General features: G+C 45.0%; 1 protein-coding gene across 2 annotated transcripts in view; it reads left to right on the top strand.

Moving 5' to 3' along the window:
- Positions 1-14507, top strand: part of galnt10 (polypeptide N-acetylgalactosaminyltransferase 10) — a 272477-nt gene that overhangs the window by 235636 nt on the left and 22334 nt on the right. For both annotated transcript variants that reach the window (XM_068736568.1, XM_068736569.1), the window contains exons 5-6: positions 12479-12664; positions 12932-13115. In XM_068736568.1, coding sequence (XP_068592669.1) covers positions 12479-12664; positions 12932-13115 — 370 coding nt within the window. The remainder of the gene's footprint in view (positions 1-12478; positions 12665-12931; positions 13116-14507) is intronic.

Below are 14507 nucleotides of genomic sequence, written 5' to 3' on the forward strand. Positions count from 1 at the left end.
TGCATGTCTTGTAAGGACGAGCGGGGGGGGTGGGATTTTTTTGCTGCTCCATTTTCTGGTGTCTATTACTAGTTCTCATACACTCGTCATGATATATTCTATATCAATACAGGAAAAAGAACATTTTACTCTCTTTGGCCTCATTTTTTTTCGCTGCTATTTTTAAGTCACGCACCTCAGTGGAAACGGCACAATCCTGTCTGACAACATGTATCATGTTACAGTTATGATGTGGTAAATTGTGAAAAAGAAAGAAAAAAAAAAAATTGAAATTTCTTTAAAAAATGTATCTTACACAAATTGTAAAACAATGGAATCTATATGCCCAACATTTCCACAAGTGCCCACAAGTGTTACCAATGTTAGAGAGAAGACATGAAGCTCCATATGCCGCGTATTTTAAAGTATTGCATATTTACAACGTCTCATCATTCCATGTTTTTTTTTTTTTTTTTTACAGTATCTGATTTATTATTTCAAGCACAATTTGAAATGAGACGCGTATAATATAGCGGGTTTGATGAAAAGCCTTGATTTAGTTGCTCTTTTTTTTTCCTGACAGAAGCGTTGGTCACTTACGATGTGTTCAAGGACTGTCGGAAAGTTGAAAATCCAACGAAAAATGTCTGTTTTTTTTACAGCTTCTGGTTTGTGAAGGGAAAAAAAAACAGCACATTTGTGGCAGCTGTTTGAAGGAAAACGTGCCGCCGATCCCGCCGGCCGGGGTTTTTGGGTTTAACAGGGTTGATGTCGGCCGCCCTGTGTAAAATCATACACACAGCGACACAGACCTTTTTTTTTTTATGAAACCAACTAAACGGGTCGCTGGGGCTCAGTGAAAAGACACAGAGACACAGATGACCCGAGGGCGGAGCCACCGCACGCCTGGGTGTTAAACCGGTTGTACCTGCTAACCTGCCCGGCTGCGCTCCATGATGAGCTCCCACTGCATAAGAGGAAGGGGAGGAGGCTGAGGGGGGGAGGGAGGGGGAGGTCAGCTCACTCTTCATTAGGCTGTAATTGAATTTCTGCAGCCCGTGCGGGGAGGGGGGGGGAGGATGTTCCGGCCCCCTCGCTCTTTCCCTGCAGGGGAGTGTTGGCTCACTCCGGCTTCCCGACCTCCCCGATACTTTCAAGGTTAGCTCAGCCTAATGGGCTGTACTTTCTCCACGGAGGCCTCCGCTCGCCATCTGTCATCTGCATGTCTGAAACGCGTGTGGGCGCACGGGGTGCGATGCCGCCGCCGCCGCCTCCGTGCCCCCGAAACGCGAGAGGCGGCGCCGCCTCAGAACAAGCTGACGCGCAATCGCGGCAGTGACTCGACGAGGGAACCTGCAGCGCCCCGCTGTTAAAGCTGACCAATGCAGACTTGGAAGGGCATTCATCACCATCATCATCATCATCATCTTCATCTTCCATAAAAGTTTAGAGGGGGAAATCATCAGACAGTCTGCTGCCTCAATTTTAAAATGTAAAATGTTACGTTTCATTATTTGATTGGTGTTTTCCAATTGGTTGTTTGATTTCTATCAGGACGGCTTCATGTTACATTTGTGCTCGTTTCATACATCTGTGCTGTGCTGGATGTGCTCATTCTATGAGGGATGCATTCAAATACCATCTTTATTTCTTTAATGTGAAGAATATCCTCATTTTATAGACCCGACGGTTTGACTTGATTGAAGGGAGGTGGTGACTGTGGCTAAGTGGAGAGCAGGGCCGCCTTTCAATCAGAGGGTCGATGGTTCAATCTCCAGCTCCTGCTCCACTAGTCTCATGTCAATGTGTCCTTGAGCAAGACACTTAACCCGCAAAATGTCTCTCGTAGCTGCGTCTACGGTGTGTAGATAGATACTGAATTGTAAGTCGCTTTGGATAAAAGCGTCTGTTAAAATGACTGTAATGTAATGGAGGTAAACATCTGTTTGGATATTACATTCCTGCTGACGGGGTTTTCCCTCGGAGAGCAATGTTTTCCATACAGTTGAAGAAAATACCGGCACTGACCAAGCTGCATGATGGCCATGAACGGCTGAACCTGCTCTGCTACGATGTTAGCTCAACGCTAACCCACACACATCACACTAAAACCCTCCTCTCACACCAGAAGAGCCCGAGCAATTTTTGTTCGATTGACCTTTTAGAGGTCACTCACCGAGCTATACTGCAACGAAAGCTTTTATTTCTTAAGGGGGAAAAATAAAGGATGAGTTGACTTGAACCAAAATAAGGAATCGATAGACGAGGCGACGTGTTTTCCAGTCCGCTCATTGAGCCCTGTCCAACATCCTGTCCTTCCTTCTCAAACTCTCTTCCCCTCGAGTTGTTTGTTCAAGATGATGTGCTGTAAAACCGGAGCTTTGTGCTCTCGCTGCGTTCCTTTATGGACAAATTCAGTATTTACTATGAGAGAAGAGGGGGGGGGGGGGCTCCCACTCACTCTCAAGGGTCAGGGTTTTTTTTTTTCTTTCTTCTACTATCTTCTCAAAGCGCTCGGGCGTTCAAAGCGGCAACGAGACGTATTCCAACACTTATTTATCTGCGTTTGGAACATCCTTTCCTCTTAACTAATCTCCGCCTCGCTCCCCAGCCACGTTCTGGTAAAATGTTGTTTCCTCTTCCAGTAAAGCTGTGTGTTCAGGGCCACGGGGGGGGGGGGGGGGGGGGGGGGGGCGAAGAAAGCCGCCGATTTCACACAAGAAGCTGCTCGAATCAGCGGAGCACGATATCACGTCGGAGCGGTTTATCTTTTTTTCCCCTCTTCCGTTTTAATTGGAGTGTACTTTGAAGATGATAGCTGTTCTCCGGGGAGGCTGACTTCATTAGCACCTGTAAGTGTCCGGGCATGTTAGCGGGGGGGGGAAAGGGAGAGATCGAGGGAGGATAGAGGCGCACGAGGAGGGGGGGGGGGGTTATCGTCAACGGTGTTTGCTTGTCTGAAAATAATTTAGAATGCGATTATAAAAAAAAAAAGAAAAAAAAAAAAAGCTGAGTGGGACGTTATCTAATCAGTCCCGCCTCCTCTCCCGACACACAAAAAAAAAAACGTGGCGCTCTGAAGTCGTCGTCTCCCACGTAGGACCGGCCTCGCGGCGCGGAACATGCTTCAGTCTTGTTCCCCATAAAGCGAGTATTATTATTATTATTATTATTATCATCGCTTCTGTTTTAATTGAAGTTTAGAAAGAGAATAGGAGCCTCTCCCCCCCCACCCCCCGAGGAGCGTCGTTAGCATCCGTAATAGTGGAAGTAAGTGGCATCCTGCCAGCTTAATGGGGCCAATCTTAGTACCAAAACAATCATAAACGCGAGTTAACCATTAGGCACGGGGGCAAAAAGGGAAAAAAAAAAAAAGGGGGAGGAAGCGAGCGATGATGGGAGAAGTGGCCAATAAGAGACGGGGTGGTGTTTGAGCTAAAGACTTTATATCGCCTTTTAATAGTCTTCTCTGGAGAGCCGCAGATGACATTTCTTTCTTGGCTGTTCGGCCGTAGTTGCAGAAAACGAACGTTGGCTGAATGTAGTGATTTTAAGTAGGAGGAGGCGGATGTTTTATTAATCGGGCTACGGAGTGCCGCGCTGACTGATGCCTGTGAAGATGGGCTTTAATGCACACCGAAGCCACACTTATCTTTCCTCTCCGTGGCCCCCTTTCTTCCTTCGTCTCCTTCTCCTCCGTGCTCGTCTCCTTTTCACTTCTCTCGTCCTCTTTACCCTCATTCACCTTTTTTGTGTTTCTTGATTTTGGTTTGGCTCGTGCATCTTTTATTAAAAAAAAAAAAAACACACATTTAAATAATGAAATACATTGGGCGTTAGAGTGATGCAGATGGGGTTTTTTTTTTTGGAAATCTTCAAATAAGCAAATAAGCTTTCTAACGTCAAACACGCGGGTTCTCTTTATAACGCAAATCTAAAATCTTTCTCCAGCTGTAAAGATGCCTTAAGGCGGCTTTAAGTCTAAAAAGGTGGAATCCCTCCAAAGTACCAGAAGAGTACCAGAACTCGGATCGACTACGATACCTGCTCATCCCGAAGCGCTCGGGAGAGGAGCAGCCGATTGCAATCGCTAACGTGAATTATTTACAGGAATCCACGATCAATCCCTGTGAGCTTAGCATCGAAATCCACCTATATACGCAGTATATATGTATGTATGAAACATTTAGAGGTTCTGTAGGAGGGACTGCGACAGAACGCTCTGACAGACAAACCTGCATGGGCATTTTGAGTTCCTCAAAATTGGGGTCAGAACCACATGTTGGGGTCACTTGCTATTCAGACAGGGTTGGAAATATATCATCATTTCTTCATGATCCATTGATGAACAACTTCGCTTGGATTTTCGAAACCTATAAAAGGAGCCTTTTTTTTTTTTTTTTTTCGTCCTCTTATAACAGAAGCTTGACGCCAGCATGCATGTGTGTGTGTGTGTGTGTGTGTGTGTGTGTGTGTGTGAGAACTCAAACTCGCGGGTCTGAGCTGGCAGGCTTGCTGCTGTTCAGACTCTTGACAATGACTCTCAAGTACTAACAATCCCCACAGGGATATTTTTTTTACAGCGGTACGAGAGCGGCTCGACGAGGATGAGGTTTGGAGATTTAGAGTGAACACAACATCAGTGCTGCCGTGTTAACAGTGACTAACAGTGACTCCCGTTTCTGTTCCTGCTCTGTCTTCATGAAGTCTCTGTTGTATCGCTTCGCTTCGTTTTGTGACTGTTACCCTTGATTATCTGCAGGCAAAAAGCTAATTCTTCTTGGCACTTTACACCTGGCATTGAGCTTGAGTTTAGTTCTTGCACCATCTTTCTGTTATGCATAACTATACATGGTTTGACATGCTTATGACACTTGGCCCAGAAGCGGTTTATTCCTTTGTTTAAATTCAAGATTCCTCCTAACACCTCATGGAGCCTGTTTAACCTTATAGCAGCATTCTAAAGCAAACTGGTGTCTCTATACACAGATGCTGCATTCACATGTAGAATCTGTATGCAACATGCGACAAGACGGTGGCATTGTCAGCATCCTGGTGTCCGTTTGAAGTCCGAAAACAATTAACCAATCACGTTCAAGCATGGCTTTGTAGAACGCAGGTAAACGGTGGTCTGCTATCAACCTGAAGTGAAATGATGTTGTAACTATGCTCTAAAATCAAATCTGAAATCAGACAAATTGTCTCATGATTGTGATTTGAAGTTGGCTCGTGAATGAGATTTTTTGAAGGGCTTTTATTTTGAAATGCTATATCAGAATGTCCTGGTTCTCTCTGAGTGACACCTTGAGCTGGTCTGCTATTAACCTGAAGTGAATTTATTTTGTAACTATGCACCGTTTCCTCTAAAATCAAATCTGAAATCAGACAAATTGTCTCATGAATGTGATTTTGAAGGGCTTTTATTTTGAAATGCTACATCAGAATGTCCTGGTTCTCTCTGAGTGACACCTTGAGCTGGTCTGCTATTAACCTGAAGTGAATTTATTTTGTAACTATGCACCGTTTCCTCTAAAATCAAATCTGAAATCAGACAAATTGTCTCATGAATGTGATTTGAACTGCTTTTATTTTGAAATGCTACATCAGAATGTCCTGGTTCTTTCTGAGTGACAATCTGAGAACTGACCAGCTATCGTCAGACTTTTGTTATTGGTTCTAAATTAGCTTGTTAACCGGCTACTGGTGAAACAATCCGGCTGTCGTACATGTCGCCTCTCAACTCCGACTCCTGCCTTTTCCAAGTTGCCAGTTGCAGTGTAAACTACAAATATCAAGTATACCATGAACCCAACCGGAAGTCTCTTTTGCCTTCTACAGGCGCTTTCATTTAATAAACCCCTCCTGAATCCTATTCATATGTGGTCGGTACAAGTTAAAGACCTTTGCGAGGGACGATGATTGAGCGCGTTGCGTCGTAGGGAAAGAAAGCGCCTTTCGCCATTAAACAGGAAGTTATTGCACTTTGCTAGATGTACTCCAGATATCCCAGGTACCATAACCGATCCAGGCCTGAGGACATTTACATGCCAATAAACACTACAGTCCCCCCCCCCCCCACCTCTCGATGTGCTTTAATTGTTCTGTTGGACTTGACTGGTTGAGATTATGCAGATAATGTGTGACAAAACGGAAATATTCCTACATCTTAAATAATAAACGAGTGAGAGCTTTTTTAATTTTCAAATGTGCAGCAGCAGTACGGCGGCCCTGGAGATGTCAGAGTGGCGGTAGCGCTGTGAAGCGGCAGCGCGTGTGCCTCAGCAGTAAATGCGAGACACGGAAGTTGTCCGTCCTCTCCTCAAAAAACGCTGCTGTCATCATTTCTACGTGGCGAAGGCAAACTGCACATCTGTAACACATCTCTCATCGTTGCCTCAGTGGCTATTTAAGCCGCGTGTATTTTTGTGTGACGGGAGAAGAGAAAGAGGGGAGTGTGCTTTCAAAATCCCCCCCTCAGACCGGCTTATATCATCACAGACTCTCCCTCAGCTTCCATTTCTTTCTCTTTTTTTTTTTTCTTTTTTTTTTAACAACGGTTGCAAAAAAGCCGCTTCAAATATCCCAAGTCTGGCACTCTGCGAAAAAAAAAAAAAAAAAAAGGCAGGACGTTTGATGAAGTTCACAGGAGCAGCCGAACATTTTTGGAGGAATAAAATTAAGCAGCTTGGCTCTTTGGTGTTGTGCCAAGACTTCTGGGAAGTAATCCAGCACCTTGGAAAGACAAGATTTGGATGCCATATTGGAGCCACCATAATTTGAGGTTAATTGAATTGGAAATCCCCCCTCTGCCTTCGCCCAAAATAAATAAATAAATTCAATTCCCCAGTAGGGGATGAAGAACTGTATGTTTTATTACAGAGATTATTTATCTCCCTGGTTTCTGAATAAAAAAAAACGCATTTCCCTCGTTGAGCGCTCGTGGAGGAGCACAGCTGGCCGATGCGTCTTCTTCTTTACGTGGTTTTTGCCGTTTCGTGACGGAGTTCTAATTAACGGCTCAGACGGAGATGCGACGCGTTTGCTGGAGCAAAGAAACAGACGGAGGGCAGCGAGTGTTGGGAGCGTTTTGGTAAACGGGGTCTTAACGGCGGTGAACCCAGGCAATCGACGTCGTCTTGAGCCCTCATCGTGTTCCGGGACTTCACATTCTAATAATGACTAATGTGTTAGCAGACGTCAGCTCGCTCTCATTAGGGTGATTTATAGCCTCGCCGATTTTCAGTAAACCTGAAGAGCCATATTCCAATTTATTCCCGGTCGTATTAAACCATTCACAATTAGACGCGGTAACCTTTCCCCCGCTCCCTCTTCTCCTTGGCTGGTGGATACAATACAAATGTTCTTTGTTTAATCTCACTGGCTGTCATTAGGAGTGTTGTGTAAGAATCCTCCCATGTAGGGCAAAAGTGGAGCCTGAATCAATCTCCAGCTGGTTAATAGCCACCGGGCTGATTTATTGTGGTATTATGAAGCTGAAGGCTCGCCCTTTCCTCCAAAAAAGGGTGGCAGCGACTCTATGGAGGCCCTCAGCCTCTGTTTCAGTGTCAAAAACCCCCGCAGCTCATTTCTGCGATGAGTTCAATATGGAATAATTAGATATTAGTTTTACAGGCGAATATACTAATTATACAGGTAAAACAATATTATTTATATAGGATACGATCGTTACTTTAAATGAAATAGAATAAGCATTCAAAGGACAACAGCATACATATTTAAAAGTGAAACATAATAATAATAATACGCCGACCTTACCTTGGCTTACCGTGTCCGTGTGCTGCAGCACGGGCGGATTAGGAATGAAACGGTGTTGCTCGCCTTTCAGGTTTAAGGAGGTCCATCCATCCATTTCCTGCCGCTTATCCGGGGATCGGCTCGCGGTGGCAGCGGGCTAAGCTAAGCTAGTCCAGATTCTCCTCTTCCCCCCCCCAGCAACATTGTCCAGCTCCGCCCGGGGCGATCCAGACCCGGATGAGATGTATAATCTCTCCAGTGTGTTCTGGGCTCCTACCCCAACGGTCTCCTACCGGTTTGGGTTTGCCTGGAAAAAAACCTCCAAAGTCAGGCACATCTGCAGAGCACATCTGCAGAGCCCTTCATAGGGGGTTCTGGGTTGAACCGTTCACAGGTGGTTCTCGGTACAACCCTCTATGTTGGGTTCAGGATAGTACCCTCTTTAAGGGTTCCTGGTGGAACATTTATTAAAGGTTCTACCAGGCACCAAGGACAAAATCTCTGTATATTGGCACGAAAATATATTATAGTGTCTTGTTAACCAGTACTTTGGGGACTAGCAAAGGCCTACAGTTCCCACAATATGATCCAGACACCCTCCAATCAACAACTAGCCCTCATCTTTATTGTCTTTACTTTTCAACTGCACTGCACGTTAACGAAGAAGAACGTGTCTTTGCTGTCGTCGGTGTTCCGTCACAAAGCTATCGGCGGTAGCTTAAACACATGCGACTGGTTCATTCAAGACCAGACCACTTCAGGCAGGCTGCACCCCGAATGGGGCCTTCACGATTAACCAGCAGAGGCCTGTGTGACAGTTTGATAGACAGCACTCCTCACTCTGGTCTTGATTACTGCCCTCCTCCTAATTTGTTTTGCTCTGCTTTAATAATGTCCAGTCAGTTCTGGTCTTGCCCCAAAACACTCCGGTTGCGACTGCCTTTTCCGGGGGAAGTAACGGTGGGGTTTTTTTGGTGCTGTCTGAGGCGATAGGCTGTTGTTTAATCAGGCTAATTGCAAAATAAATCACAGGAGAGGGAAAAGGGAAATAAGGGATAGAGGGAGAAAATGGGAGAGACAGATCTAAGGACCTGCCGTCTTCCATGTCCGTTGGTTTTGGCCGGTCCCGCTGTCTTTCGGTGTCTCAGCTGTCCGCCGGAATCGGGAGTGTCACCCCGAGAGGCGGCTGCTGCTGCTGCCAAAACGGCATCAAAAAAACGGGCCAAGGATGAGCTGAGTGACGGAGCGGAGATGAAGAGAAGGAACAAGGGAAGGGACAAAGAGGAGAAGGCCGGAGTGAAGCAGGAAGGAAACGACAGAGTGCAGAGGTAAAGGCGGTCTGTCCGTCATTGTCACAGCGCCGCAGTTTAGCCTGGGAAGGTTTTGAAAAGGACTGCTGCCTTTTCCTCCATCCCTTCCTCTGATATTCACAATCCAATTAGGTGGTTGTGTTGGAGGAGGTGGGGGGGGGGGGGTTGCTCAGCAGTGACAGTGGCCCATTTGTAAGACATGCTATCAATGAGGAACACCAACGGAGGCAATATTTTATTAATGTCTGCCTGTATTCTGCAAATAATGGACCTTTTTTTTTTTTTTGGTGAGGCCTTACACACTTTCTTTGTGTAGAAGTTTAAAAGCAGGTGCAGAAGTATATAGATATATATATTTTCGTGTCAGAATTGAGTTACAGGGTGAAGGCTTCCATTGCATTACGCAATTGGGTTGCTGATAGTGAAAATGTGTGTGTGTGTGTGTGTGTGTGTGTGTGTGTGTGTGTGTGTGTGTGTGTGTGTGTGTGTGTGTGTGTGTGCAAGCTGGTATTTTGGTCAAGGAGAACAATGTATCTGCCCGAGGTAATTGGACAGGCAGGACGTTATCGCCAGACCGTCATGTCAGCATTCGAAAGCAACACACAGGGTTGGAAAATGCTTCAACTTCAATACTGTCTGACATGACTTTGAAGAACAATTAGTAGTAGTAGCAGCAGTAGTAGTAGTAGTAGTGGTGTTATTTTTGTATCAATATGATCAAGAGAGTAGTATAACCAGCGCTGCATGTATGGTGCTGAAACATGTCGGGCTCGGTATCCAAAAGGGTTTTCACTGAAGGGCCGAGGCTCCATCCAGAAATGTTTGCTTCTGAAGGACCCTTTCATGAAGAAAGATGTTTTCAAGGGTTCTTTGTTAGACTAATGGGTCCCTTTCAAAAGCCCTTTTTATCAAAAGAGTCCTTTTTTGAAAGGAGTTCTCCAGAGATTGTTGAGAGCATGGGTGTGAAAGGATCCTGGCAGCACAATCGCCTAAAAAAAAAAAAACGGTGATTGTGAACCATGATTGTTTGGGGGCGGTTTTTGCTGCACCACATCAGCGCCGGGCCCTTTAGGAGCCTCGTGAGGCCCAAGGCTGCTGGAAGTGTGTCCCGTGGCGCCAGGCTTAACTGTTCTATGCATGGTTAGAAGCATTGGTAGAACCCCCTGGGTAGGTTCTGGTTAGCACTCTTCCAAGGTGGAAAGGTTCTGGATAGAACCTCAAGAGGAGGTTCTGGGTAGATCAACTACAATATAGAAGGTTCCTCTGCAGAGCCCTTCATAGGGGGTTCTGGGTTGAACCGTTCACAGGTGGTTCTCGGTACAACCCTCTATGTTGGGTTCAAGATAGAACCCTCTTTAAGGGTTCCTGGTGGAACATTTATTAAAGGTTCCACCAGGAACCAAACAGGATTCTCCTATGGGGACCAGACCTTTTATTATTTATGCATTAAGAGTGTAGTGCCGATACGATATCTCAGTTTTGAATCCGTAATCGAAACCATACATCTCCCTCTTATAGGAACGTAAACATATCTCTAAAAAGTTCTGTTTTTAATTCAGCAAAGGAACCATTAGCCGCACTGGAAGTATTCGGCTCATGATTGAGTCCACCTTTGACTTTAATGAGAACTATTCAGTCAAATAATCGGACCATTTGATGCCAGCCCCCCTCCTTAGTTTACCTGCTTAGGTTTTTCTCATATCTTGTTTATGGGATCACGGTTATGTTACTATTTGACACCGTAGACACTCAACAATTGAGCCAAGAGAGCCTAATATCGCTGTTTGGCATTAACCAGACTACACCAATATGCATGACAAATGTTCGTCCTAAGCATTTATTAGTTTCTGACTCCAAGGAAAGCGGGGAAAACCAGTACAATTCCACAAAACTACTGCATCTCCAATCTATTTTTCATGATTTTCTTCTGACTAGCTAATGTAATATTTGTTTCACTCCCATTCACCGAGCCTCCTCTGAATCTGTGTGGAGGCCCCCCCCCCGGGGGAGGCCTGTCTTGCACTTTGAAATTCTCTGTTGTAGACAACCGCTTTGGTTAAATGAAACTGGTTTGTGTTCCAGACAGGCAGATAAAGAAACACTGCTGAGTCATGTCTCCCCGGTGGAGGAGGCGCTCATTATCACACTACGGCCGTCTTATTTTTCACATGATACCTGGAAGCGTTCTTGGCCAGTCGCTTTGCACCGCATGGTATTTTATCAAGACTTTCTGTGGTCAAAACAGGGAGATGATGGATTGCGTTAGACGGATGCCTTTACACATATCTGACATTCAAATCATTGCCTTTATCGCGGTAATGGTTTTTCTCCCAACCAATAAATAAATATAGCGCTAATACCGCTTTAGTCGTCAGGTAAACGACGCCAGCTGGACCGGGGGTTGGTGATCCGTTTCAATGGCGTTTCTCTGCGACGGTCGTCAGCGTCTCGGCTTTTGGAAAGCACGGCAACGGCGGTGAGACGAAACATGGCCTTGAGTTCGGCTTTATTGACCTGTCAGAAGTGACTTGACGTTTTAGAGCAGAAAGATTTACAGGCTCCATTTAGGGCCAGGATTGATTTCTTTCAACAAAAAAAAAAAAAAGGCAGCTCTGAGGAGAGGCGGGAGGAAAAATGTGTCGTATGTGTAACCGTCTTCTTTTGATTGATTAATGCCGTCTTTCAGGTTTTTTTAGGGGTTTGACTTTTCTCTCTGCGTCTCTCTATATTTTGTCACCTTCCAGTGTATTTGCCGTTCCAGCAGAATCAGCGGGACGTTTATCGGTTCCTGCAGACTTGAAATCTCTTCCGATCTGAACCGACTACCATTGCCTCGCGCCGATATCTCTGACTGCGAGAGTTTTTTGAAATGATGTCGTAAAAAATTCCTGCGTCGTGTTATTTTCTCGCTGACAATAAACTGAAGTGATAATTTGCCGCCGCAGTATCTGTAATACCCTCATAGGCCATTATGAGTTCTGTGTGCTGAAACTTACAGGTTTTTATGAAGGGCTGATTTAATGTCATCGCTCACGGTTGGATTCTTTCTCTTTAGGGTAACATTCTGCCTAATGACTATAGTAAAGATGTAAAAACAAAAAAACAAAATCTGAGTGCAGAAAAGTAAGTGATCTTTATATTCCCAGTCTGTGATGTGGGCCTTCAGGGAAACATCTCAGTCTGCAGCATGTGGCACAGGCAGATGTTTCGTTTGATGGCGGCTGCTAATGGTTGAGTCTTCGTTTGATCTCCTTTGTAAGAGAGCGTGGAAGTGAGTTGTTGTTTTTTTTTACCATTTGTCCTGCTCCAGTCATGTCACTGCGATCCATTTTTACCCGATGACTCTATCGTGCTCTTTCGGCGACGTCCAAAAACATTTCACAATAATCGGGTGCGATCGCCGTTCTGATCACTCTGTCTCCGTCTCTCCGCAGAGCACCTGAAGGTGGCCCTCGAGGAGTACATGGTGAGGTTGCCCAAGGTTCGCATCCTGAGGACCAAGAAGAGGGAGGGGCTTATCAGGACTCGCCTGCTGGGAGCCGACGCCGCCAAAGGAGAAGTCATCACCTTCCTGGACTCCCACTGTGAGGCCAACGTCAACTGGCTGCCTCCGCTGCTGGGTGAGGACCAGCACTACATGTCTTTCCCACTGACATGAATCCTTATTGTAACCCTGTGATGAGTTATCAAACTTGCATCTTTTTTTGCTGAAAAGTCCTGATAAACGATACAAGTACTAGAAAGCCAATCTGATGTTCTGATCTGTCGTCTTCATACCTTTTTCTGGGTGAAATGTACAGTGTCGTATGTGACGTTGGCCTTCTGAAGCTTACATCTGTGGCCATTAACCGTCTACCGACCCGTCTGTCTGCCTCTGTGTCTCTCAGACCGAATTGCCCAGAACAGGAAGACCATCGTGTGTCCGATGATCGACGTGATCGACCACGACAACTTTGGCTACGAGACGCAGGCGGGGGACGCCATGCGAGGGGCGTTCGACTGGGAAATGTACTACAAGCGGATACCCATCCCTACGGAGCTGCAGAAGGACGACCCCAGCGAGCCCTTCGAGTGAGTGCGGATCATTTCTTTGACGTTTTTTGACTTCTTGCTAGAGGATTTTTATCCCGATTATCTAATTGTGTCCGCTGCTCTGTTTCCACATTCATACACACATCTATTAAACTTTGCGTGCCGCACAGGACGGGCAATGACAGGGCTGCAGTTTGGGGCTTGATAGGCTCCACAGCATTAGACTACATTTATGCTGAGCCGACGGTCAATCGAAAAATACTCACTTTTTTTGTCTCCTTTTTGGCCATCTGTCCACGCTGAGCTGGCAATAAAAAAAGTGACCTTCAAACGTTAGCGTGGACGCAAGATTGATCCACCGGAGTGTGGATGTAATCTACAGTAAGTGACCGTAGTCTTCCTCTCTTGGGCGACACATTCTACGAAACACCAGGTGAAATGCAAATCTGTAACATATTTTTTTAGGAAGGATTCCTTGGTCTTATTCTTCTTCCTCTTCGGGGAGAAGGATTATGGAGTCTGGCCAATAATTGGATGTTATTGTTCAGATCAATCATCGTAAAATGCTGATACAAACTTATTGGGTTATTGATTGTGTGTAATGATGTCAAGCAAATCTAATTTTAATTGGAAAGAAATGAATAAATTTGTTGTCAAGGGTTATTGGAAATATATTAATATTAACTGAGTGTGAAAATGTATTCTTGACCTGGAAAACAGTGGTTTGATTTCAGCATGACGGTGAGATGCAACGTGTGTATTTATACTCTTAATATCATTTGTGGTGCAAATTCAGCTTTTTTTTTTTTTTTGCAAGTTGTAGATTTACGGAAAATGATTAAGTCGTCATTTATTGTGCAAAATTCCAAATTTCTGTTTCCAGTCTCTCAAACGTGAGGATTTGCTCCTTTTCTCTGTTTCCTATCATTGTTAAATGGATATTATGGTCTTCGGGCCAGTATTTTATTTTGTCACTTTTTGACAAATTCTGATTTGAGTTTCTCTACAATTTGTGACATTCTATAATCAGAATGATGAATAAATGAATTGCAAAAACATAATCCCGAACTCCAACATGAATCCATTGCGAATGGGACCAACAGCTTCCTTCGACAAGTAGCACTTTCACGGCAGGTGACCTTTAAGTAATGGAAGCCAGAATAAATAAGCTATTCCCAGAGACACATTTTGCCATTTGTACGGCCAGAAAAACTGCATGTAATGCCAGACACTCCATTTGTGAGCCCCGGGGGATTAGTTAGACAACGTTTCTCTATGTCTGGATGCCAAAGACTATTTGGGTGTCCTGGGAAATAGGTATCATCAGGCAGGGGCGTCTGTGGTGCAGGAAGATAAGAGACTGAAGGAGAAGAAGTGAGCTGCAGAACAATCGGAATCAATCCTCATTTCGTGAATTAGTCTGCTCTTCTT

The sequence above is a fragment of the Cebidichthys violaceus genome, unplaced genomic scaffold, assembly GCF_023349555.1.
Source record: "Cebidichthys violaceus isolate CVI_PGR_0920_01 unplaced genomic scaffold, fCebVio1.0.p SCAF_70, whole genome shotgun sequence".
Taxonomy (NCBI): domain Eukaryota; kingdom Metazoa; phylum Chordata; class Actinopteri; order Perciformes; family Stichaeidae; genus Cebidichthys; species Cebidichthys violaceus.